Consider the following 26,369-nt stretch of genomic DNA (forward strand, 5'->3'; position numbering starts at 1 on the left):
TACTTAATTGCCTGTCCAAGGAATACATTTTTGAGTGCTAATAATTGAACCTTTTTTTTTTCAATTTTCATTTGTTCTTTTAGTTATATATGACAGCGGAGTGTATTTTGACATTATACATACATGAAGTATAACTTACCATTCCTTTTTCTTTTTTTGTACTGGGGATTGAACTCGGGCACTCAACCACTGTGCCGCATCCCCAGCAGTATTTTTGTATTTTATTTAGAGACTGCGTCTGTCTCACTGATTACTTAGTGCCTCGCTGTCGCTGAGGCTGGCTTTGAACTCGCAATCGTCCTGTCTCAGCTCACAAGCAGCTGGGATTATAGCTGTGCCCCACTGTGCCTGGCCTACCTTTCCATTCTTGTGGTTGTACATGATGTGGAGTTACATTGGTCGTGTATACATATATGAAAACAGGAAAGTGTTAAATAATATAGTTCTTGTAGTTTTTATTTTGAAAGTTAAAACTATATTTTAAAGTTTTAAAAATGAAGGAAATTAAATCTCAGCAGGGAATTTATTTAGAACCGCTTGTAATCTATGATTTCTTATTACTTTATGGACTGAAAATATTGTTTTTCTGTAAGAAAAATGGTTTATTATTGGGCTGGGGTTGTGGCTTGCCTAGCATGTTCGAGGCTCTGGGTTCAATCCTCAGCACCACATAAAAATAAACAAAATTAAAGTATTGTGTACAGCTATTAAAAAAAATAAAAAAAGAGAAATAAAAAATGACACTTTGTTTTTGGGTGTATAGGGAATTGAACCCAGGGGCACTTCACCAATGATATACACCCCCAGCCATTATTATTTTTTGAGATTGAGGTCTTGCTAAATTGCTTATGGCCTCACTGAGTTGCTGAGGCTGTCCTTGAACTTGTGATCCTCCCCTGTCTCAGCCTCCCCAGTTGCTGCGATTACAGGCATATTGCGTCACCATGCCTGGCTAAAATTTTTTAAAAATCTTTTTTCTGTAGTGCCATGGATCAAACCCAGAGCTTTGTTCATGTTAGGGAAGCCCACTACCGCTGAGCCGCATTCCCAGCCTTTAATCACTTTATTGATTAGGTTACATGATATATTCCTTTTAGATTAAGTGTTGAGTTAGAAAATTTCACAATGTTTGTAAGTGGAGATCTTATTATTTGACTACTTAATTTGAGAATCATTTCCCCTAATTTTTACTTATTAGAGCCTTTTTATTATGGTTTCTTATCTTTCTTTCTTAATGGCTTTTCCATCCTTATTTAAAACACATGACCCAATGAGGCCAGACTTTGCCAAGGCTATCTTGGGTTCCCCATGATAGTGAGCATTCAAATAATGTGCAGTTCTTGTGTTGTTGTTTTTTTAACACTGGGGATTGAACTCTGGCACTCATCCACTGAGCTACATCCCCAGCCCTAGTTTGTATTTTATTTAGAGACAGAGTCTCACTAAGTTGCTTAGGACCTCTAGTTGATGAGGCTGGCTTTGTGGTCCTCCTGCCTTAGCCTCCTGAGCTTCTGGGATTATAGGCACATGCCACCGCACCCTGCAATTCTTTTTTTTTTTTTTTTTATTGGAGTACATCTTTGTTACTGAAAATGAAAGTCCCAAAAGGAATGGCATTTATCTTTTTTCCTCTAATTTGCAACTGAAAGAGGAGGCAAACATTTCAGTAGATATTTTAAAATGAAAAAAAAATGATTTTTGAAACCTTTAATTATAAATTTTAATTGATGTGTCATTATAAAATATAATTGAAGGGACTCTTGATGTGTCACTTTTAGTATTCATTTTATTTGAGGCTACAGGCTAAAATAAGCATAAATTACTTATATAGAAATATAAAGATATACTTTAATTTTTCAAAGTTTTACAGGCTTATCAGGACATGAAATTTCTATATCATGTGTTTAGGGATTAGAAGGCTTATTATCTATCTGATCAGTCAGGGAATAATCTATATCACCTTCAAATCCTTTTGGATGGTATGATAAAACTAAATATTTGATCACTTGTTTGTATATGTGATACAGGGATTGAACCCAGGGACGTTCAACCATTGAGCCACCTCCCCAGCCCTATTTTGTATTTATTTAGAGACAAGGTCTCATTGAGTTGCTTAAGGTCTCGATAAATTGCTGAGGCTGTCCTCAAACTTGCCATCCTTCTGCCTCAGCCTACTGAGCTGTTGGAATTATAGGTGTGTGCCACTGCACCTGGCAGACTTTCATCTTTAAAAAGATGGACACAGCACCTTTATTTTGTTTATTTAGTTTTAAATGGTGCCGGGGATTCATCCCAGGGTCTCACACATGCTAGGCAAGCGCTCTACCACTAAGCTAGAACCCCAGCCCCTAGACTTTCATCTTTCTGACTAGTATGGAGTATTTTTATTTTTTTATTTTTTTTAAAGAGAGAGAGAGAGAATTTTTAATATTTTTTAGTTTTTGGCGGACACAACATCTTTGTATGTGGTGCTGAAGATCGAACCCGGGCCGCATGCATGCCAGGCGAGTGCGCTACTGCTTGAGCCACATCCCCAGCCCTAGTATGGAGTATTTTTAACTTGAAACATATTTAGTATGTCATTAACTACCATTTAAATATTAGCCATAGTCTTTATTTATTTATTTGGTACCGGGGATTGAACTCAGGGGCACTCGGCCACTGAATCATATCCCCAGCCCTATTTTGTATTCTATTTAGAGGCAGAGTCTCAACTGTTGCTTAGCGCCTCACTGTTGCTGGGGCTGTCTTTGAACTTGTGATTCTCCTGTCTCAGCCTCCTGAGCTGCTGGGATGTCATAGTCTTTATTGAGAAGGCAGTATGACTGAAATGGCATTAAACATGTGAAGACTTTTCCTGTAATTGTATTCTCAAACAACTAACCCTCACGTGTTAGAACTTGCAGGTGGGCATTTCAACTGAAGTCTTTTATATCACTAAAACCAAAACTAAACTTTTAAAGTTTTCTTTTCTATTTTTTGTTACCCCCCCATCCCTGGTACCACTGAGGATTGAATGCCAGTGTGCTCTACCACTGAGCTTCATCCCCAGTTTCTTGACAGTCTCATTAAATTGCCCTGTTGTTATCCTGGAACTTTAAATCCTCCTGCCTCAGCCTCCTGAGTTGCTCCGTCATGCCTGGCTTGTTTTATTTTTAAACAAAAAACTATAGTGATGGGGGCTGGGGATGTGGCTCAAGCGGTAGCGCGCTCGCCTGGCGTGCATGCGGCCCGGGTTCGATCCTCAGCACCACATACAGACAAAGATGTTGTGTCCGCCAAATACTAAAAAATAAATATTAAAAAAATTCTCTCTCTCTCCCTCTTTCTCACTCTCTCTCACTCTTTCTTTGAAAAAAAAAAAAAAAAACTATGGTGATAAATTCCTGCAGTATAGGTTCGAAAGGTGAAAAAGCCTTTTTTTTCTTCTTCCTGTTATGGTAGTCTTTAAAATAGGTAAAACTGTGAACACAGTTTTTCATGTTTTTGTTTACTCATTGAATCTTAGCTATTTTCAATGTTGAATGTCTAGATGTTTTATTTATTACCACTGATTAGTATTATTATTTACAGATGTACTAACATTTATTTAACTTACTCCTCACTAATCCATATTAGGGCTTTGTTGTTGTCGTTCATTTATTTTTGTTTTGTTGTACTGAGGACTGAACGCAGGGGCTGTCTACTGCTGAGCTATGTCCCCAGTGCTTTCTGTTTATTTTGCTCAAGCTGGCTTTGAACTAGTTATTCTCCTACCTCACCCTCCCAATTAGCTGGGATCACAGCTGTGTGTATCACCATGCCCATCTTAGTGTATTTGGGTGTGGTTTTTTTTTTTAATAATTTTTAATTTATATGTATATTTTTAGTTGTTGATGGACCCTTATTTTACTCATTTATATGTGGAGCTGCAAATTGAACCCAGTACCTCACACATGCTAGGCAAGTGTGCTACCACTGAGCTACAATCCCAGCCCATGTATTTGGTTTTAAGTTGAAACAATTCTGCAGTGAATTTCCTGTGTCTACATCTTGTTATTGTGAATACTAATGCATATTTGTAAATTCCTGTCAGGGAATTTCTGGGTCAGAGGGCATATGCCTTAATAAGCTTCCTAAATATCTTACCATTAAGAGTGCACAGTTTGTCACAAATTTCTAATATTGATGGTATGTGTATTTTTAGTCTTTGCTAAGATAGGTAGAAACAATATAAGCTTTGATTATTTCTTATTTGGAATTAATTTGGACACCAATCTTGGGGTGATTGGTCATTTTCCATTTCTTTTTAAAAATGTGGTTCGGGGGATTAAACCCAGGGCCTTGTGCATGCTAAGCATGGTCTCTCACTACTGAGCTACACCCCAGTTCCCCCCCCCCCCCCACTTTTTCTTATTGATCAGAGATTCTTTATAAATCTGGCACTTGCAAATGCTGTATGTTATTCATTGTTATTTTAATATCCTAATATTTCTTCCTAACATAATACTGCAGTTAATTTCACACATATAATTTATTCATTCTGGTTGAATTATTCTCTTAGGACAAATTTCCGTGTATGAAATTGGGTTAAAGGATATGAACTTCCTTGAATTATATCTTTTCAATATTTTATTTTTCTATTTCAAAGCCTCTTTTTCTTTTTTCCCTGATCTCCTTGATTAATTTCCCTGTTCCTATGATTATGATTGTTTTGGTTGAATACATTTACATTGTTGTGCAACCATCACTGCTATCCATCTCTGGACTTTTTCATTATTATTTCAAATGAAATTCATTAAAAAGCTTTTTAAAATATTTTAGCTCTTCCCTTATTGTAGATTTTTGTTTGTATTCAGCTCCACATAGGTATGCATTTATATGTTTTTCTTCTTGTTTGAGTCTTTCCTGATGATCTCAGTTCTCCCAGTATAGAAGGATTCTCTAGAGATCAGGTATCTATATGAGTAGACTTAAGGATAGTGAAAATTTGTTTTGGATGTCAGTTTCTCTTTCCCCCTATTGAAGAACTTATCTTCAACTATTTAATAAAAGCTAATGTGACTAGAAGTTTAAATATATAAAAATATATATTATGGTGTTGATATAGCTGTTTTGTAGTAAGATACTTCTGTAGTAAATAAGAAGTTAGAGTCTCTTTTCCTAAACCTGGTTTTTCAACACAGGTTGGGGCTTAGTGATGTTGCTGGGCTCAGCAGGGAAGGGGGGGAGTATATGGGATATATCATTCATTCGTATATATTCTGCTACTAAATGTCAAATAATTATAAATTCTTCTAATAAGAGCTTTTGCTCTCTCCTAGGATTGGCAGCCACCTTTTGCATGTGATGTTGATAAACTTCATTTTACTCCACGGATCCAGAGGCTGAATGAATTGGAGGTAATGTCTTTACTATTGTTCCTGTTTCCTGTATTCCTGAGGGGTCGGGTCCACTTTGAAGAGGCTTTGTCACCAATCTGGTAGGGAAAGAAAATATGTCCAATAGTTGATCGTGGTAAAACAATTTGCAGTAAGGCCATTGAAACAGACAAATTTTATTAAAAGCAATGATACTTGTCAGACACTTTTTAGTCTGTTAGTAAATCCTATATTAAGGCGATAATCATTAGAATTTAGGTTTTGAAAAGAATTACACAGTAGAACAGATTCTATAGTCCTAATTTCTTCAAAGTGCATAACTTTGTCACTTAGATTTAATAACACTTTAGTTTCCTAAGGAAGAGTGAGGAACACAGAACATTCTCTAGAGAACAGATGTATCTTCAGTTTCTAGCCACCAAGAGCAGGGTAGATAAGACTTGTGTTGTTTGTTAGTTTTAAAATCTGATTTTAATATTGAACTAAACATCTTTAACTGAAACAGAGCACATATCCAACAGAATTTTATAGACATTGATAATAGGATTAAAATGTGTATATTGTAAAGAATTTCAGTGTATTTTCAAATTCAAATTAAACCTGAAAACAGGAGATAATTACTAACTTGAAATCTTGGTATGATTGAGAATATCTGAATATTGATCTAAGTTTTGGTCTGGCTTCAAGTTAAATCTCCCCAAACTGTCCAGCTTATATTTGACAAGGAGAGTAAAAATAAAAATGACTGTATAGTAATAATATGTTTAAAAATAATATTTTAAAAAGTTTCCTTTTTTATCTTTAAATTATAGGGGCTTTTAAAAATTGATATGGGGTCTGGGGTTGTGGCTCAATGGTAGAGCATTTGCCTGGCATGTGAGAGGTACTGGGTTTGATTGTCAGCACCGCGTATAAATAAATGAATAAAATAAAGATCTCTTAACAACTAAAAATATATATATTTTTAAAAAAGACTGATATAGACTGCATCTGGTGTTGCATGTTTATAATCCCAGATACTTGGGTGGCTGAGCTAGGAGGATCAGAGCTGGGGATGTATGTAGCTCAGCAGTACAGTGTTTATCTAGCATGCACAAGGCCCAGGATCCAATCCCCAGGACCACTGAAAATAATTTGCTATAGAAGCACTATTATAAATCTGATTTTAGATTTGTGTTTGAGCAAGTAAGAAAATTTCTACTTGCAACAAGCCTTTGAAATCTTGTTGTAAAAAGACCAAGGTGGGCATATAAAAACTTGTCACGTAACTTAAGCAGTAAAATGAAATTGTGTTTACTCTGGTACCTCTTAAATGAAGCACCTTTTAGGGTAAGAACTTATAAGACTGTTTATTGAGTGTAGAACTCCTTGCCTGACACATGCATGATAAGGGCTAAATTAAGGTTTTGTTGAGTTAGTATATAAGTTTTTAGCCAACTTCATTTTATATACTTTCAGCTATTTCTCTATTAAAGTATGATTGTTTAATCAGCTTTATCTTGTATCCTTTGATTATTTCTCTTGAATTCAGAAAGTAGTTTTGCACTTAAATATTCTAAGAATGAAAATATGGCACAGGCAGGTAATAGACATGAGCTTTAAAATAAAACTAGGTAAGTTTATTTTATAAGCAGGCATATGTGCCTGTGGTCTGAGCTATTCAGGAAGCTAAGGTGAGAGGATCCCTTGAGCCCAGGGATTCAAGCTCATCTTGGGCAACATAGTGAGACATGTCCAAAAATAAGTAAACAAACACATAAACAAAATATCTGAGATTAATGCGCAGTTTTTTGTCGTTTAGGCTCAAACTCGTGTAAAATTGAATTTCCTGGACCAGATTGCAAAGTACTGGGAGTTACAGGGAAGTACTCTAAAAATTCCACACGTGGAGAGGAAGATCTTGGACTTGTTTCAGCTAAATAAGGTAAAGGGCTAATGAGCATCTTACTCATTTATATAATTGTGAACAGTGCATTTGGTTTTCTTTGCCTTATGAAGAAACTTGTTGTTTAAAATATACAAAGTGAAGCTGGGTGAAATGGCACACTCCTGTAATCCCAGCAACTGGGGAGGCTGAGGCAGGAGGATCCTTAGTTCAAAGCCAATCGTAGCAACTTAGCGAGGCCCTAAGCAACTCAGCAAGGTCCTGTCTCTAAATAATTGAATACAATAAAAAGGGATAGGGATGTGCCTCAGTGGTAAAACACCCCTGAGTTCAATCCCTGGTACCAAAAACAAACAAAGTAAAGTGAGATTTTTAGTTCAGTTGAGTGATAAGAATCAGAACCACCTATCTGGTCTGGAAGTCTTGTGGAATATTTTGCTGCCACCCGTTTTTGTCATTTTTAAACTCACCAATAATTCTGTAAACTATTTCTTTCCATTTTAGTACAGACAGATAAACTGAAGCTCATGGGGATTTAAAAAACAAACAAACAAAAAGACCCAGCTAAAATGGCTGAGCTCATAGTTAAATTCCAGGTCCCACTTTAATCTAAAGCCTGCATTCTTTCCACCAAACATTATTTCAGCCTTTCTGTCCCTTAGTTTTTGGAGATTTTAAGGGTCACAGAGTAGGACCAAGTACCTAGGGCCTTTTCTTTAGTAGAGATTTGATTATGATTCTTTTAAGATGACTGCTTTGGGGAAGCGAGAAGTCATTTTGGGAGGGACAAAATGTTTATGAACATGTTGTTAAAAGAAATGTTTTAATTGTCTAGCTTGAAATTAACAGCACATGCATTTTTTCTTTTGACTTAGGAAAAGTATTTTTAAAATATAACCATAGCCAAGAACATTTTGTTCTTGGAGTCTACCTAGGCATGATTTCCACATAAGTGTTTCTAACTTTTGCTATTTTAACAGTTAGTTGCAGAAGAAGGTGGATTTGCAGTTGTTTGCAAGGATAGAAAATGGACCAAAATTGCCACCAAGATGGGTTTTGCTCCTGGCAAAGCTGTGGGTTCACATATCAGAGGGCATTATGAACGAATTCTCAACCCTTACAATTTATTCCTGTCTGGAGACAGTCTGAGGGTGAGTTTTGGGGCTCGCCACAAACCTGTTTCATTCACTGCTTGTTGGTACATTATGTTTTAGGGGGAATGAAAAAGCCTCAGTTGTGTTTGAATGACACTGTTCAGAAGACCTTGGTTTTTGGCTGTTTTCTCCAGTGTTGTTATTCTGTTTTGAGAGCAACCATACTTAGACATTTGTTTTTAGAATGAGTAAGATTATAGAGGACATGTCGTTTTACTGTCAAAAACTGAAATCTGTATTTACTCCACAACAGGTGTTTCTTTACAGCAAGAAGTTAATTATTGTATACTTGTTAGGCTTATACTTTTGCATTTGCTTGCTATTTAAAGCATCCCTGGTTCCCATATTATGAAAGTATAACTTGGAAAATAATTTATTCGTTCTTTTTTGCCAGCAGAGATTCCCAAGGAAATGGTCATGTAGAATGCTTATATTTGTAAAGGAGAAGGAACTTAAAAATACTGCATAGCTTCAGGGTGTGTGGTGGGATTACAAACCTGTAATCCAGTTAATGGGAGGCTGAAGGAGGAAGAATACAAAATTTAGGACCACCTAGGCAATTTAGTGATGCCCTATCTCAAAATCAAATTTAAAAAAAAGGGTGAGAATGTAGCTCAGTGGTAGAAGATTCGCCTAGCATATGCCATTCCCGGTTCAATCCCCTGTACCACACACCTCAAAACAAAACCAAAAAACCCCAAAAGCTTTGAAGCTAATGGGTTCCTTTTTTAGTAGTTATTACCTAGCCATGTTTGTTTCCATACAGAAATGGTATTTGTGAATTTACTCTTGTTCTCATTAATTAAGGTAAAACAATATTGTAGAAACTTCCCACCTATTTCAAGGTTCTGGCAAAAAGTGTGTCATAATTCATTTACATCCTTTGAGTTATTCTAAGACTAGAGCAGTGAGCCCTATAATTTTAAAAGTTGTTTCTATGTTATAGAAAGGTAGATAATAACATGGTTTCTGAGGGCAAACCAGTAATCAAAACCCTGTTCTAATATTATAATCTAGTACCATTTGTAATGCTTAAATCCTATAGATTTTCTTCCCTTTCTTCTTTCTTGATTTCAAGTAAATTTTCTTTTTAGCCTAGAAGAAAGTGACCAATCTGATATTCAGAAAGCTATGTGTCTATTTTTGTTACTGGGATCTGAACCCAAGGGTGCTTTTATCACTAAGCTACATACCTACCCTACCACCCGCCCCCACCTTTTTTTCTTTTCTTTTTTTTTCAATTTTGAGGCAGGGTCTTTTTGTTAAGTTGCTGAGGCTGACTTCAAACTTGATCCTCCTGCCTCAGCCTTCTGTGTAGCTGGAATTACAGGCATGTGCCACCATGCCCAGCTGTTTTAATGTATATTACATGAGTGGTTAGTGAGTCCATGGATAAAATTAAAAACAATTATTGAATTTGGAACTTTTATGGTTCTGTTGACCTAGATAGAGTTGTCCATATAGATTTTCTCTTTTTGAATCTGAAGTGTGGAGGTTACAGTGAATCAGGGGAGAGAAAGTTCCTGCTTTAAAGTTCCAACATTTTAGAAATATGTCATCTGTATACTTAGGCAGTGGAGTTTTGTTGTTTAAAAAACATTTAAAAACACAGGGAAGTATCATGAAAATAAATTGCCCCTAATCCTTGTTATTTCTCTTGGCTGTTTTTATGCATGTATATACAAATTGGCAATGGGTTCTTCCTATACAATATTGTTATCCTGTCTTTCCGACTTAACGTATCATGAGCATCTGCTATGTCATTGAATGTTTTTAAAAACACAGTTTTGAATGATCGTGGCTTTCCATTTTATATCCAGGTCTTGATTTAATTTCTCCTACTATTGAAAGTTTATATTGGTCCCCCTTTTTTGGGGGGGGGCGTGGACAGGGAATGGGGATTCTGGGATTGAACCTAGGGTCTCACACATGATGAACAGGAGCCATACCACTGAGCTACACCTCTAGCCCCTATACTCATTTCTCATTGTCAAAATTTGTTTTTATGGTAAAGGAGAATTAGAAAATAAAGAGTTTTTAAAAAGAAGTGCACATAATGAAGGATTTATTGCAAATTTATTGCCTAAATTTGGAGAAACTTGAGTAAAGTTGATCAGTGATATATGGGCATTATAGAACACAGGTCTCCATCTTGCATCATCATGTTTTTTAAATGTCCTAAGGGATCACTCTGGGATGATGTGCTTATGGTGTGATGCTATTAATCATCTGTAAATTTCTGTTTCTCAAGTAAAGGTTAAAATTAGTGTTTGTGATAGCATTAGATATAAAACCAAGGTTTCAGGTGTGTTTAAATTATGGTTCGGAACAAAATAATGAAGCTCTTCATGTATATTCTAAAAAGCTGCTAAGCTTGAATATATAGAGTCCCTATAGAACTGAACTGATCATAGATAATAGAAATCATTGAAATAAATATGGTCTGAATATTTAGTATCTGAATTTCTGACCATCCTTACAGTAATTAGTATTTCCCAACTTTGGTGTCTCAAGTAGAGAGTTCATAGAACACATAAATGGGTTAATTTATGTGATGGGCAAGTTTATTCTTCTCTCTTTGCTTTCTTTAAATGTGCTCCAGATGCTCAATAGAAGACTTGTTATAGAATGGTAGATATTATTTCATAACAATTTTTTTTAAAAACTCAGGTTCTCTCACTTATTACTGGTATTTTATTCATAAGTTTTTCAGACTAATTATAATATTAATGATATAATAATTGACTTTTCCAAATAAAATCACTTAGAAAGAACAAAATATTTAGTATTGATATGTTGTTGTGCCTTTGGTATGTTCCTTACTTGATATTAAGTAATCACTTGATGTTCTGTTTTATATGTTATATTTCTTAAACATTAGAAAATAGACTGATAATTTGTTTCTCTATGGTTTCTTTTGTTTCTTCTCCCCACAACGTCTCTATTTTCTCTGCAAATGTAAAGGAAAAGGAGCTAAACTTATAAATAAGACTATATGGTAGTAGTGGTGCCCATAATGCCAATAATTCTGGAATTTTGTTATTTTGGTACCTATCATACCAAATACAAATGATATAAAACATCTAGATGGTTACATTTTTGAACATTTTGCAGGGGGTGTTGCACAGCTGGTATAGGGTATTGAAAGCAGGGGAACTTTACCACTGAGCTACAATCTCGGCCCTTTTTATTTTCTATTTTGAGATGGGTCTCACTAAGGTACTGAGGCTGTCCTGAAATTTTTGATCCTTCTGAGTTGCTGGGATTATAAATGTGCATTCTGTGCCTAGCTGGAACTCACTTTAAAAAAATGCTTGGCATGATCCTTCGGTTCATAAGCGTCACGATTGGGTGTTCATGCTCCTGTGTGAGATGTGCCTCCCTCTAAACCTTGTTACGACACGGCATATTACCTGTCTGGCGTGAAAAAAAAAAAATGCTTTGCATGCAAGGTAGGATGGTGCACACCTATAATCCCAGCAACTCTGGGCCTCTGGCAGGAGGATCTAAAGTTGCAGGCTACCCTCAGCAACTTAAAACAGTAAGGCCCTAAGCAACCTAGTGAGACCCTGTCTCAAAATAAAATAAAAGGACTGTGGATGTAGCTTAATGATAAAGTATCCTGGGTTTAATCTCCTCTATCTCCACCTCCCGAAAGCTTAAGATGTTTGTGGATTCTCTGTGGAATGGAAGTGCTAACTTAAAATTCATATTAGCTTCAGTGGTGATACTTTGTTGTGTTATGCTGTATTGGCATTAAATACCATCTTTTAGCCAGCTTAGAATTAAACTAAAGGAGAAAGTGAATAAGTAGAGACTTGTATGATGAGCCAGTTATTGCTTTGAGCTACTGATTAATCTTTGCTTTGTGAGTTAGACTTTGTTGGAGATATGCAAACCTTGGAATGCTTGTCACATGTCCTGTTTTCTCAATTCAGGTGGTATATTTTGGTGACAGCATTGCTTAGTTATTTCTAAAACTACAAGATGGTAAAATTGTAAAAAAACCTATTGGATTCCCCTTTTTATTACTCCAAACACTTTTTGAAAAATAAGATAGTCTTAATGTAGGAAATTATTTTTGGAACATATTAGGGGTCTTTTTAACAACTTGTCTTCAATTAATTGACAGTTGCCAGCAAGGGAAATTGCAAATGGCTCTTTGGGAGTGTCTGGAACCTGCTGTGATTTCCTGTGACTTAATGAGATCAATGAAATAAATTGAAGAAACCAAATTCAGTTGTTTAAAAAAGTTTAAGCTGTTGTACTTATTTCATGTGTGTATATTATTAGTTGTTAGTTTTTTAAAACATATAGACTTGTCTTTGTATTTAGATTTTAAAAAATAGACCTGTATGTTATCCACATAAATAATTGTACCATGTAAAAATACATCAAAACAAGATTAAAACGAAGAAGGGAGATTCATTAATGCAATTTATTTTATGTTTAGTGTCTACAGAAGCCCAACCTGACCACAGACACAAAGGACAAGGAGTACAAACCCCATGATATTCCCCAGAGGCAGTCTGTGCAGCCCTCAGAAACCTGTCCCCCAGCCCGAAGAGCAAAACGCATGAGAGCTGAGGTGAGAGCTTCACCAGGTCCATTAGCAGGCATTGTGGAGGTGTGGTGCTACGGCTGTCCAACAACTGTACCTATGCTTTTTATAGTTTTGAACCTTTTTCGTCTCACACAAGGAGGCTTTGTGTTTTCCAGCATTTACACTTGTGGGGTGGGGGTGGTGGGAACTGTGCCAGCAAAGGGATAAGAAATTGAAGAGCTTTTTCTGGGCTTATGTTGCCTGGATAGCTGCTGAGTTGTAACTAAAAAGAAATAATAAAATAAAACTGATAAAAGAAATAATAAAATAACTGAGACACATGTCCTAGGATATGGATGCCTACATCTTACCTCAGTGACACCTAATGGTAATGATATCACCTGTGGAAGAAAATCTCTTACTTATGGACATCCTTAATATACCTGAATGAACAAGGGCAAAGTGATATAGTTTCAGAAACACTACTTGGTTAACAGATCACAAAAATAATTTTGTTTTTTTTTTTCCCTCAAAAATATCAGTACTGGGGCTGGGGATGTGGCTCAAGCGGTAGTGCGCTCGCCTGGCATGCGTGCGGCCCAGGTTCGATCCTCAGCACCACATACAAACAAAGATGTTGTGTCCGCCGAATACTAAAAAATATTAAAATTCTCTCTCTCTCTCACTCTCTCTTTAAAAAAAAAAAAAATCAGTACTGGGCTGGGGATATAGTTCAGTTGGTAAGAGTGCTTGCTTTGCATGCACAAGGCCCTCAGTTCTAATCCCCAGCACCACAAAAAGAAACAAACAACAACAACAACAAAACCCAATAAATATTAGTACTTTGAGAAACAATAGAAACCAAGACTGGCTTATATACCCTCAATGAGAAGGAAGTCCTTAATAGTTTATTGATGTTAAAAGTATAGTTTATAATGATGGTTTGTAAAAAGAATTGAAGAAAATTTTAGAAGCTGAATTTTCTGTGAATACTGGTAGCCCTTGGAAAGAAGTCAACAAAAATAAATAAGCTTCCAGGAGGAAAATAAGAGTTGTTTCCAATTTGAGTCGTAATATTTCCCATAATTTGTTCCTGATTTTTCGTTGTTATTTTTGGTGGAGAAAGGGCCTGTTTTTTTTTTTTTTTTTAAACATAAAATAGTGGAGAATACTCTGCTAACTTCTAAGTTTCTCATTCATACCTTAAGTAAGAGTTGTTTCAGGGCTGGGACTGTGGCTTAGTGGTAGAGCACTCACCTAGCATGAGTGAGGCACTGGGTTCAATCCTCAGCACCACATAAAGATAAATAAAAGTATTGTGTCCATCTACAACTAAAAAACATTAAAAAAAAGAGTTGTTTTAAAGATGAGGTGGTCTCTAAGGGAAGAGAGAAGTGTGTTTTGAATTCCTGATTAACAGATATAGTTTGTAAGATTATATAAACCTGTACAGTTTATATTCTTTAAAGATTTCTTTCTTTTTAAAGAAAGTATTCATGTATATGATAATTTCTTTTAGGCCATGAATATTAAAGTAGAACCAGAAGAGATAACAGAAGCCAGAACTCATAATCTGAGACGTCGAATGGGTTGTCCAACTCTAAAATGTGAAAATGGTAAGAAAGTTTATTCATGAATAAGAAAGAAAACATAGCTGGGTATGGTGTATTCCCAGCTACTTAGGATGTTGAGGCAGGAGGATTACAAGTTTGAGACCAGCCTGTGCAACATAGTGAGACCTGTCTCAAAATAAAAAAAAATTGCCTGGGATGTAGCTCAGTGCTTAACCTAGATTTGGAAGCTCTGGGTTCAATCCCCAATATAAAAAAAGAAGGAAGAAGGAGGTGATGGGGTGAACAAGGAAGCAGAGAACGGCATAATACAGAAAGATCTAACTTTGGATTGCCTCCCACAGACAAAGAAATGAAAAGTAACATCAAGCAAGAACTCACTGAGAAGAAAGATTTTATTGTAGAAAGTGAGAAGGAAAAGCCCAAGAGTCGATCTAAAAAATCTACCAATGCTGTGAGTTGATTTCTTCCTTTCTCTTTTCCCCCATTTCTTCTTTTCTCCTTTCATTTCTTCCTTTTGAGTCTCTTTACCCTGAAGCTTATACTTTTGTGCTGTACTTAGGTTAGGTTAACTTACTGCCTGACAATGAAAAGATCTTTTTGAGTCAGTTTATACTATCAGTTTATAAATGCAGAAATACATGAGAACCTTATAAAGACAGTGTAGTAATATGGGGAGGTGGTAGGGGCAGCTGTTTTTCTAGAGTACATTCTGTTTAGCACTGAATAGTAAACGAGCTGTATCATATATTGAATCACGAACCCACCTTCAAATGAGCTGAAGGCTATGTCAAAAATCAGTTTGGTGTTTTCCAACTTTCCATCTAGCAAGGGAAAGGAACAGAAAAAAGAAATGAAATATAAAACAGAGAAAGGAAGGAAAGAAGAAGAAAGGAGCCTAGGGATTAGTGGGTAAGGACATGGCAGAGATGGGGAGCTGTTTACTCTGTTAGACACTTTTGTTTAAAGTGAAACTAGAGTGTTAGGCTCTGGTTGCCCTCTTTCCTGCTCCCAAACCAGTAAATATACCTCACCACTGGGTATTTTGGGGGAACTTTTAAACACTGACCCTTACTTAATTAGAATTTGAAGTGATAGTTTAATGTAGTTAATTAACTTTAAAACTTCTCTCCTTTTAAATATGGCAAAATTGAATTTTTCCTTCATAAATTCTACTTTTGGTTAGCTGGTAATTATTACCTAGCACCTTATTCTTCTAGAAGACTCCTTTTTCTTTTAAGGTTGGGTCATAAGCTTTTTAAAAAATACTTGTTTTAATTGTGTATAAACACAGTGCCTTTATTTATTTATTTTTTATGTGGTGCTGAGGATAGAACCCAGTGCCGCACAGGGGCTAGGCAAGCACTCTACCACCAAGCCACAACCCTACCCCTGAAAGAATTATTTTTAAACTACCAAAAGGTAGCAATGTAAATATAGGACAATTGAGAAAAAATATTCAGAAACTTGGGAGATCACATTTTGGAACTGAGGTTGCATGAAGTATTATGAAATACCTTTTATAGAAAATGAAGGATTTTTTTTAATTTTAAATATCTCTTATAGAAGTTGTACAACTGGAAGCAGGCTGGAAAGACTACATACATGTCTTAGATCCATTTCATTCTTACAATTTCACTAAATCAAGTAATAGCTCATTCTGCTTTGTTCTACCCTCTTTTTCATTGATGCAGGTGGACCTGTATGTCTGCCTCTTGTGTGGCAGTGGCAATGATGAGGACCGGCTTCTCTTATGTGATGGCTGTGATGACAGTTACCATACCTTTTGCTTGATTCCACCACTCCATGATGTTCCCAAGGGAGACTGGAGGTGTCCTAAGTGTTTGGCTCAGGTAAAAATTAAAGACAGTGGTAGCATTAGAAAATTTCTTCTGGCGTACTTTTTCTTTGCCTGGGGGTTTAGATTTGGCAATGGATAATAGTGAAGTCCAGGAAGAAAATTGGATTGACCCTGAATAGGATAGAAGTCTTAGTAAATTCCACAGTGTGGCTGAGAGGGGGGTGGAAAAAAGTAAAAAAATGTAAGATATAATTACATTGCTTTTAAAAAAAATCTCATTGTAAAAAGCACTGTATATTCTTAGCAAAAATTCTTGAAACACTGAACAACTGAAAATAGAGATAGTTCACAGTGCATAGATAACCATCATATCAGTGTATATTCATCCAGACTCTCTTCTATTTTTAAACAAACGAAATTACATTACATAAGCAATTTTAGTGATCTACTTTTAAAGTATTTTTGTGTAGTTACTGATACTTGCCATCACTTTTTATGAGGATTATTTTATACGATTTATAATGAAGCAGTCACTTGAATACTGTGTTTGCATTAGGATTAGATTATATAATAAGGTGGATAATAGGGATGAACTTGGCTGGGGTTGTGGCTCAGTGGTAGCACTGGGTTTGATTCTCAGCACTACATACAAATAAATAAAATAAAGGTCCATCAACAACTAAAAAATATTTTTTAAAAATAGGGATGAACTTGTAAGATGGTCTGGAATATTCAAATTCATTAATTTGCTATAGTCTAGGGCCGCCTGTAACTGCCTGCTAACTTCTCAATGTTTAGTTTTATTTTTTTAGTACTGGGGATTGAACCTAGGGGTGCTTTACCAATTAACTACATTGCTGATCCTTTCTATTTTTTATTTTGAGATGGGATTTTACTAAGATGCTTAGGGCCTTGCTAAGTTGGTGAGGCTGCCCTTGAACTTGGGATTCTCCTACCTCAGTCACCCAAGTTGCTGGGGTTATAGGCATGCACCACTGTGCCTGGCTCAGTGTTTGTTTTTGATGGCATAATTAGGATATAATTAACTAATGCTGTTCAGAGAGCCATTCTACTTCCATCAAGTGTTTTATCTCTATTTTGATGATATATTATGTGTTGATTTTTTTCTTAGTTTTAACTCTCTGAAGGACATTATTCCTCTCTTTATTGAAAACATTTTTTGGTTCTGAAAGAAACAAGGTTTTAGGCTGCCTCTTTTTGTGTGTGTATGTGGGTTTGGGGACAAAGAGTTAATAATTGGTGATTGCACTCAGGTAACTGTACCACTGAGCTATATTCCTAGTTACTGCTTTATATCCCCCCATTTAAATTTATTATTTTGAGATAGGATCTCACTTATTTGCCCAGGCTGGCCTGGTACTTGTTATCCTTCTGTTTCAGCTTCCCCATGCCCAGCCTAGGATGCTTCTTTATAGAGATTTAAATTATTCAAAGTTGTGATTATTTAAGTAAATATTTTATTTGCTTGCTAGAACACCCTTCAAATTTCAGGCAGATTGATTTTTTTCTTTTTAAACGGAGACATTGCATAGAAGTAAAAAAAAAATAAAACTTTTTTTTTTAAAGAAAATCTGTCCTTTTGATGATTGACCAGATAGACTTGTAGACTTGACATTTTCAGGTGCCACCTAGAACACAAACTTTCTTTTTTATTTGCAGGAATGTAGTAAACCACAAGAAGCATTTGGCTTTGAACAAGCAGCCAGGGACTACACGCTTCGTACTTTTGGGGAAATGGCAGATGCATTCAAATCTGATTACTTCAACATGCCAGTCCATGTATGTACATATTAACTGCTTTGATAGAGAATTTTAATAACTTTTGGAGACAGAATGACAGTTTTAATTTTTAATGATATTAAAATTCCACAATAAAATGCATTCTGATTCATCTAAGAATTTCACTAGAGATACCTTTTTCGCAGAGATTATACAGTAGCAGTAGTAAAAATAGCAATAAAGAAAATCACCTACAGTCCCTTTAGCACAATGCATGTAATTTAAAGAATACAGCAAAAATTTATTGACAGCTTACTATGTGCCAAGCTGTGTGCTTTGCCTTGGGAATGCATTTGTTGTATATTAGCTAGTTGCATGTAAGTTAGTATTATAAACTTCATAGGATTCTGGTTTTAATTCTCCCTGGTTCACTTAGCACTATAAGCATGCTTCATTCAGCATTTAGTAGTCTATCAAATGAATATGACAAAACTAAATGGTTTCCTTTAGTAATTCTGGGTATTTAAAGCTAGGGTCTTCCTCAGTTCTAAATAAATGCTATAGCAAACACTTCATCCATGTTGATCTCTGTAATTGAATTATGTTCTTTGAATGATTGCTGAGATCTAATGTTCTCATAAATTAGAATATTTATTCCCTACCCGTCCTCCACAGGTCCATCAATTTATGGCACTCCAGCTTTACGTGTGTGTGTGTGTGTGTGTGTGGTGCTGGGATTTGTGTGTGTGTGTGTGTGTGTGTGTGTGGTGCTGGAATTTGAACCCAGAGCCTTGTGCATGCAAGGCAAGCACTCTACCAACTGAGCTATATTCCCAGTCCCACCATCCAGCAGTATATTAATGAGCCTGCTTTTATTTATTATCACCAACATTAGCTAAAATGTTTGTTTATTTAATTGGCTTATGTTTATTCTCCATTTGAATTTTTAGGTCTTTTGATTCCTTGTATATTATAGTATTTGCCAGTTTTTGCTCAGCCAGTTCTAGTGACTTGCAACCTATCTATGGTTGGCTTTTTATTTTAATTAAAAGACGAAGATTTTGAAAGATGTTTAAGTTACTTACTTGCCTGTGTACTGAAATCAGATATCAACAGATCCTTGACAATCTGGTGCCTTTTTATAGGGCATTCTGCCCAAATTAATTGTTCTTTTTGTTCATAGTCTGCACCCTTGTCTCTTTTTTAATCATCATTGCCTACTTTACTCTTTCTGTCATATCTAGTGAAAAGAAAAAATGATGGACTCAAGACAATGTGTTCAAAAGCCTCTTGAAGTATAAAGCATCATTCTAAACACAGATGACCATTCTTTTTATACTGTCTTCAACCAAGTTGTGTACTACATTTCTGAAAAGACAAACATTCCCAATTTTTGAATATCAGCATTTTACATTCTTTAGCTACTTTTTATAATCATAGCCAGGTTCATGATAGAGGAACATGAATTCTTAATTTTTTTTTTTAGAATTAAAAAAAAATATATATATATATATATTTTAGTTTTCGGCGGACACAACATCTTTCTTTGTATATGGTGCTGAGGATTGAACCCGGGCCACACGCATGCCAGGCGAGCACGCTACCGCTTGAGCCACATCCCCAGCCCCTGAATTCTTAATTTTTATGTTGCTGTTTCTTTTCTTTCTTTTTTTTGGTACCCAGGATGGAACACAGCGTGTCTTACCACTGAGCTTCATCCTTGGCCCCTTTGTATTTTATATTTTACGACAGGATCTCACAAAGGTGCTCAGGTTGGCCTGGAACTTACAATCTTTGCTTTAGACTCTGAGTCTCTGGGATTATAAGCATTGCACAATTGTACCCAACTCTTAATGCTCCTTAATTATAAAATTCCTTTTAGAAAAGAAAGATGTTTCCTGAATTGCCTGGGATCAATTATGGAATGATATGGAGAGAATCTTCCCTTAGAAGTCTGGTCCATGATTCCTGTCATTAATTTACCTAGTTACATCAGTGATAGGCAGTTTGTAAATGAGTTAGAAAACTCACCTTTTCCTCTTATTATATTTTTAGATGGTTCCCACAGAACTGGTTGAGAAAGAATTCTGGCGATTGGTAAGCACTATCGAAGAGGATGTCACAGTGGAATATGGAGCTGATATTGCTTCAAAGGAATTTGGAAGTGGTTTTCCTGTTCGAGATGGAAAAATCAAACTTTCACCTGAGGAAGAGGTAGGCCCATGTAGAAGGAACTTTTAGTTTGAGGGAGACTTGTGCATTTAAAGCTATGATTCAGCATATCCTTGATCTAAAGAGCCTGCTACTGGATTAATAGCATCCTTATTATTATTACTTTTTAATGGAGATCATTTTTTTTAAACCTTTATTTCACTTATTTTTATGTGGTGCTGAGGATCGAACCCAGGGTCTTGCACATGCGAGGCGAGGGCTCTACTGCTGAGCCACAATCCCAGCCAGCACCCCCCAACTCCAGCATCCTTATTATAAAAAATGAAAGTCCATGTATGTGGCTTGAAAGTTTAAGTACTTATTGAAATTCTGTTTGGTTCCTGAAGTAATTTATGATTACTTTCAGCAGATCCTTAATTATCAGATTTTTAGTGATTTCAAGAAAAGTTGGAAGACAATAGAACAATTCTAGTCCTAACTGTACCACTACATTTTATATCATGGTGATAAGGGAAAATAACTTTGCCTTCAGATTGTACAATTTAATTTCTCCTTCTGAAGAAAATCTAAGAGTTTTGTTTATTTATTTATGTCTATGAGTCTATTGTTTTCTACACCATCAGGTTTCTAAAAAAAAAAAAATTTTATTTCTATCCTGTTAGGAAGTAACAAAAAAAAGAATAAATAAATATATAAATATATTCTAACACACACAGGAAATGGGTAATCCTATATCTATAGCTTAATGAATTTTCACAAACTAAGCACACCCATGTAACCAGCAGTCAAATAAGAATTAAGATACCCCCCCCCCCCCAAACTCCCCCTTTGCCCTCTCTCCTTCATTACTTTACCTCTTTCAGGATAACCACTATTCTGACTTCCGATACCGTAGATTACTTTGCCTACTTTTGAACTTTAGTATCTCTGTATCCAGGGTCTTGTTAAGTTGTCCAGACTGGCTTTGAAATTGCAATCTTCCTGCAGCAGCCTCTTGAGTCACTGGGATTACAGCCTTTTCCACCAATCCTGGAACAAGTCCATTTATATAAAGCTTTAAACGAGGCAGAACTAATCTACAGGCATCCTAAAATTGAGCATGTTGACCCCTCTACTTCCCACTCCCTTTTATTTTGAAGGAAATTATTTTCCAGACAGCCTTTGGAAACAGAATTCTAAAGTATTAGCATGGTACAGCTAAAACTTTACCCTCATTTTTCTTATTTTTAGGAATATCTTGATAGTGGCTGGAATTTGAACAATATGCCAGTGATGGAGCAGTCTGTCCTTGCCCACATTACTGCTGATATATGTGGCATGAAACTCCCTTGGTTGTATGTGGGAATGTGCTTTTCTTCATTCTGTTGGCATATTGAAGACCATTGGAGCTATTCCATCAACTACCTGCACTGGTGAGAAATCCCACATAGAAAGTATAAGCAGTATGTAAACCGGGTAGAAGAACTTTCTGTTCCTCTCAAATATGTCTCAGCTATGTTTGAAGACTGACGAGCTAGTTTTTTTCACCGCTATTATAATAGGCATCCTATTAAGGCAGTACTAGTTTGTAAAGCTTCCTAGAAAGTACATGGATCCTCTAAATTGTACACTGTAGCCTGAGAAGTGTAGCCTGTTTCTGGGGACAGGATAGTTATTCTTTGAAGTGAGTAAGTTTTTACTCATAGAATGGTTAAAAAAGCTTTGGACTATACTTTCCTATAGAAAATTGCATTCAGTGGCAATTTGGGAATAGAGGCAGGCTATAGGTACATAGTATCTTCCAGGTCCTTGGGATGCCAGCTTCCTTTTTGTTGGGTGGAATTCTGTCACCACAACACTTTGAGGGAACCTCATCCTTGTGTCTGAATTTTGTGGATGCAGATACTTGGACTTCTTTACCTCTACTCTCAAAGCCATTTCTTCACATCTGTTTTTCCCCCTTTATTCATCTTGCTTCTAAATATAAAAATATTTGAAGATTCATAATTCACTTAAATCCTTATATAAGGAATTCAAGAATGTACCACAAGAAAGAAGAGATGGCATATATATGTATAGCATCAGTTCTTCTTCCCTGGGCAATTACTCCCAGCTGTAAAGTGAAGATGATATTTATCATACCTCACAGGGATGTTACAGATTAATTGGTTGACAATTTAAAATGTTTTGAAGAATAAGAGCTCTTTAGAAGTGCTGATTGCCTTATCATTTTTGATTTAACCTCATCTGTCAGAATGGGCAAGGGAAGAGGAAGATGGAGAGTTGCCATCTCTTGTCAGTTGCAGTAGGAAACTGTGGAACTTCATATCCTGTAGATCCCTTATATTATTAAAAATTCTAGATATCTGCATTTTTTAAAGGGTTAGTTAAAAGTGGGAGCTGGGAGAGGAATGGACCTCAGCTAGAAAGTCTCATGCTTAACACTTGAAGGTAGAAAATGCATTACATATGTTCAGATTACATTTATAATGATACTTCCTCAGTTTGAACATTCCTTTGTAACTAAGTCTTACACAGCAAGGTCTGAAAAATATGAACTGATTAACATTTTGTTTTGTGTTGGTATTGCAGATTGATTTATTTTTATAATCTCTTTCCAGGGGTGAGCCAAAAACCTGGTATGGAGTCCCAGGGTATGCTGCTGAGCAGCTAGAAAATGTAATGAAGAAACTAGCTCCAGAGCTCTTTGTGTCCCAACCAGATCTCCTCCATCAGCTTGTGACCATCATGAACCCCAATACCCTGATGACTCATGAAGTGCCTGTATGTTCTGGTTAATCCTCCTATCACTCAGACTTACTAATTCACCACTTTTCTTATTCTCTATTATTTACTTTTTAATGAAGTTGATTTGGTTACCTGTTTTCCATAGGATACTTCATAGCAGAAACAGGTGCTTGATGCAAGTTGGTACTGTATATATAGCATTAACCCAGTGGGGGTAGTCACTCAAATACCACAGAAAACTGATTTGTTGCAGCTAATACCTGGATAACTGAATGGCCTTGCTTTGCAAAAAAAAAAAAAGTGTGTGATATTTTTCTTTTTCATTGTTCATTCAGTGGCTTTAGTATATTCATAGGTTGTGCAACTCTCACCACTAATATATTCTAGACTGAATTTTTGTTTATGACTTCAGTCTTACAGTCAATAAAACAAAAACTTTTTTAAAAATATTTTTTAGTTGTAGTTGGACACAATACCTTTATTTTATTTATTTATTTTTATGTGGTGCTGAGGATCAAACCCAAGGCCTTGCACACTCTACCGCTGAGCCACAACCCCAGCCCTAAAACAAAAACTTAAATGATCTGTTAGTATACATAGTTTACTATGAAAATGGCTAAATTTTGTTATAAATAGAGAGGTGTTAGAATTCTTTATATTCTGTCCCTATTTGAAAAAATAATTATATTGAATCTATATGATCTTCATTTTGAATGGTGAACCAAAGTGTCATTCTTGATAGAAATTATTTATATTGTACCCCTACCCCCAAGTTTTATTTTAAGTGAAAATTTACTTCTAGGTCTTGAGCTTGTTCAGGGCTCCCAGTCTTGACTTGGAAGGTGCTGGGGATATTTTCTCTGAGATTGCTGTTACATAAAGTAACATTCATATGCTTACTTTCTTTTGGAGAATACTCTGAAGATATTTTGGGAGTCTATATTGATTTTTTTTTTTTTTTTTTTTTTGGTGCTTGGGATTGAACCCAGGGCCTTGTGCACTTGTGTATGCAAGGCAAGCACTCTACCAACTGAGCCATATCCCCAGCCTGGGAGTCTATATTGAGATGTATGGAATTGAAGAGTCTATCCTAATTAGCTAAATAAAATGTAAATGATAGACTAATAGTGTTAAAATGAATTATTTTTATTTTTTTTAGTTGTAGATGAACACAATACCTTTGTTTTACTTATTTATTTATATGTGGTGCTGAGGATTGAATTCAATACCTTACATGTGCTAGGCAAATGCTCTGTGACTTAGCTACAACCCCAGCCCTAAAGTGAATTCTTGATCTTGCTGTGACCTAAATTTTATGTGTTTTGGCTTCACAGGTTAGTTAGTCAATGGGAATAGACTGAAAAGACATTTCATTGAGGTATCATAAGTTATGCATGGGCTATAACTGATAAAATAATGACCAATAAGTACCAAAATTCTTCCATACTTTCATTGTTAGTACTTTGCTCATTGATCCCTCCCCCCTCCCCCACCCCCCACCATGTGGATTGGTCTTGCCCCATTTGTCAAAAGTAGCTTGCTCAATGCAAGACTTGGCTCTAGTTCTTTAGTATTTGAGCCAATCATGCAAGACTACATTCTGGACCTACAGAAGTAGATGAATAAGCTGGGTGCAGTGACTCACACCTATAATCCCAGTGATCCAGGAGGCTAAGGCTGGAGGATCACAAGTTCAAAGCCAGCCTCAGCAATTTAGTGAGGTCCCAAGCAGCTTAGTGAGACACCCTGTCTCAAAAATAAAAGGGTCTTGCCAATTTGCACCCCTGAGTTTAATGCCCCGTACCCCAAACAAAAAATAGATGAATGAACTCCTTGTGCAATAGGGATTCACAATTTAAGGGGAAAAAAGGGGCAAAGTTTATGTAGAAAATGGAAAGAGTGGTGTGGTTTGTTAGTGTCAAGTAGACTATTGAGATTCAGAAAGGGCTTATAAATTAGATGCCATCTGAAGTAGGAGTTGGAACTTCTGCTTATAAGTGTTTGGCAAAGAGTAGGAGAGGAAGAAAGTAGTTCAGATAGAAAGGATTTTGCTCATGTGATACAGACAGTCTTTATGAGAACCCTAATAGAGTCATTACCATGCATATGTCTGGGCCCCATCACTAGAATTTCTGATTTTTGGGGGTCTTTTTTTGGGTCTTGACCACAGTTGGAACAACCATAAATTCGAGATATAGAGGCTTAAAAAGCTGTGTGCTCTTATGTAAGTTCAGTGTAAAAGGTGTGTGCCTTGAATAATACAGGTGCTTTTGGTGTTTGGTTAATCCAAAGAGTGGAATGATAGGAAGTAAATTTGAGATCCAAATCAGGAAGAGCTCTGTATGAGATTCCTTTTTTAAAAAAAAAAAAAATATTTATTTTTTAATTGTAGTTGGACACAGTGTCTTTATTTGTTTTTATGTGGTGCTGGGATCAAGCCCAGGGCCTCCCACGAGCTAGGCGAGCGCTCTACCACGGAGCCACAACCCCAGCCCTATTATGATATTCTTGAAATAGAATCTTCAGCTGGTGGTAGGTTATCCTGTTTGGGGGTAATGAAATTACGTTAGGATTTATTTTTTTTAAATGATATCAGGGATGCTTAACCACTGAGCCACATCCCCAACCCTTTTATTTTTAAATTTTTTAATTTTTTTTTAAATTTTGAGACAGGGTCTTGCCAATTTGCTTGCCTTCCAGAGTCTGCCCTTGAATTTGTGATCATCCTGCCTCAACCTTCTGAGATAATGGGATTACTGGTATAAGCCATCATCCTCAGTAGGACATTCTTTATGGTAGCTGTATTTAGAAAAATGTGTCTTGATCCTGTATGTGGTCAAAGTTTTGTATTGGAAGCCATATTTTTTGTTCAGAGTAACTAACTATGGTAGCCTGGGGTACTGCTCCATCTTGTGGCAGAAATTAGGTGACATTCTATCTATAATTTTTCTTTTCTTTTTTTCCTCAGTTTTAACTGGCAGAAAGCTTCATGTTTTGGAGAATCACCTAATAGTTTATGTCCAAATTATCTTTGGTGAGACTGTAATTGAGAACCTCAAAAATCTCTAATTATCTGTCTTTTTAGGTTTATCGAACGAATCAGTGTGCTGGGGAGTTTGTGATTACATTTCCAAGAGCTTACCACAGTGGTTTTAACCAAGGGTTTAATTTTGCTGAGGCTGTTAACTTCTGCACTGTTGACTGGGTATGTAATTACAAATTAGTGAGCTTTTTCTAACTGTGGAAATGGAATATAATGCTTTCAAATCTGCCCTGTGTATTGTTACTATAACCCGTTGATGTTCAGCTGGACAGTCTGCAAATTGTTTTCCAGTCCATAAAGAGATAAGGCTCTTAGTACCACATTGTAAATCAAGCATATGTAATATAATCACATTATTTAATTCCACTAACTT

The 26,369-nt window shown here is 36.1% G+C and overlaps 1 protein-coding gene and 1 non-coding gene across 2 annotated transcripts in view; both read left to right on the forward strand.

Annotated features, from left to right (window-relative positions):
- Kdm5b (lysine demethylase 5B) overlaps window positions 1–26,369 on the forward strand; it is a 75,689-nt gene that overhangs the window by 25,141 nt on the left and 24,179 nt on the right. Inside the window, exons 2-13 of the mRNA XM_027945575.3 lie at window positions 5,304–5,381; window positions 7,162–7,284; window positions 8,226–8,396; window positions 12,853–12,987; window positions 14,462–14,558; window positions 14,858–14,967; window positions 16,208–16,366; window positions 17,995–18,114; window positions 20,110–20,268; window positions 21,457–21,638; window positions 22,827–22,989; window positions 26,039–26,158. Of these exons, the coding sequence (XP_027801376.1) occupies window positions 5,304–5,381; window positions 7,162–7,284; window positions 8,226–8,396; window positions 12,853–12,987; window positions 14,462–14,558; window positions 14,858–14,967; window positions 16,208–16,366; window positions 17,995–18,114; window positions 20,110–20,268; window positions 21,457–21,638; window positions 22,827–22,989; window positions 26,039–26,158 (1,617 nt within the window). The remainder of the gene's footprint in view (window positions 1–5,303; window positions 5,382–7,161; window positions 7,285–8,225; window positions 8,397–12,852; window positions 12,988–14,461; window positions 14,559–14,857; window positions 14,968–16,207; window positions 16,367–17,994; window positions 18,115–20,109; window positions 20,269–21,456; window positions 21,639–22,826; window positions 22,990–26,038; window positions 26,159–26,369) is intronic.
- Window positions 11,722–11,822, forward strand: LOC114100876 (small nucleolar RNA U13). Its single transcript, XR_003584161.2, has one exon. It is a non-coding gene; the product is annotated as a small nucleolar RNA U13 (small nucleolar RNA).

This window comes from Marmota flaviventris, chromosome 12 (assembly GCF_047511675.1).
Source record: "Marmota flaviventris isolate mMarFla1 chromosome 12, mMarFla1.hap1, whole genome shotgun sequence".
Lineage (NCBI taxonomy): Eukaryota > Metazoa > Chordata > Mammalia > Rodentia > Sciuridae > Marmota > Marmota flaviventris.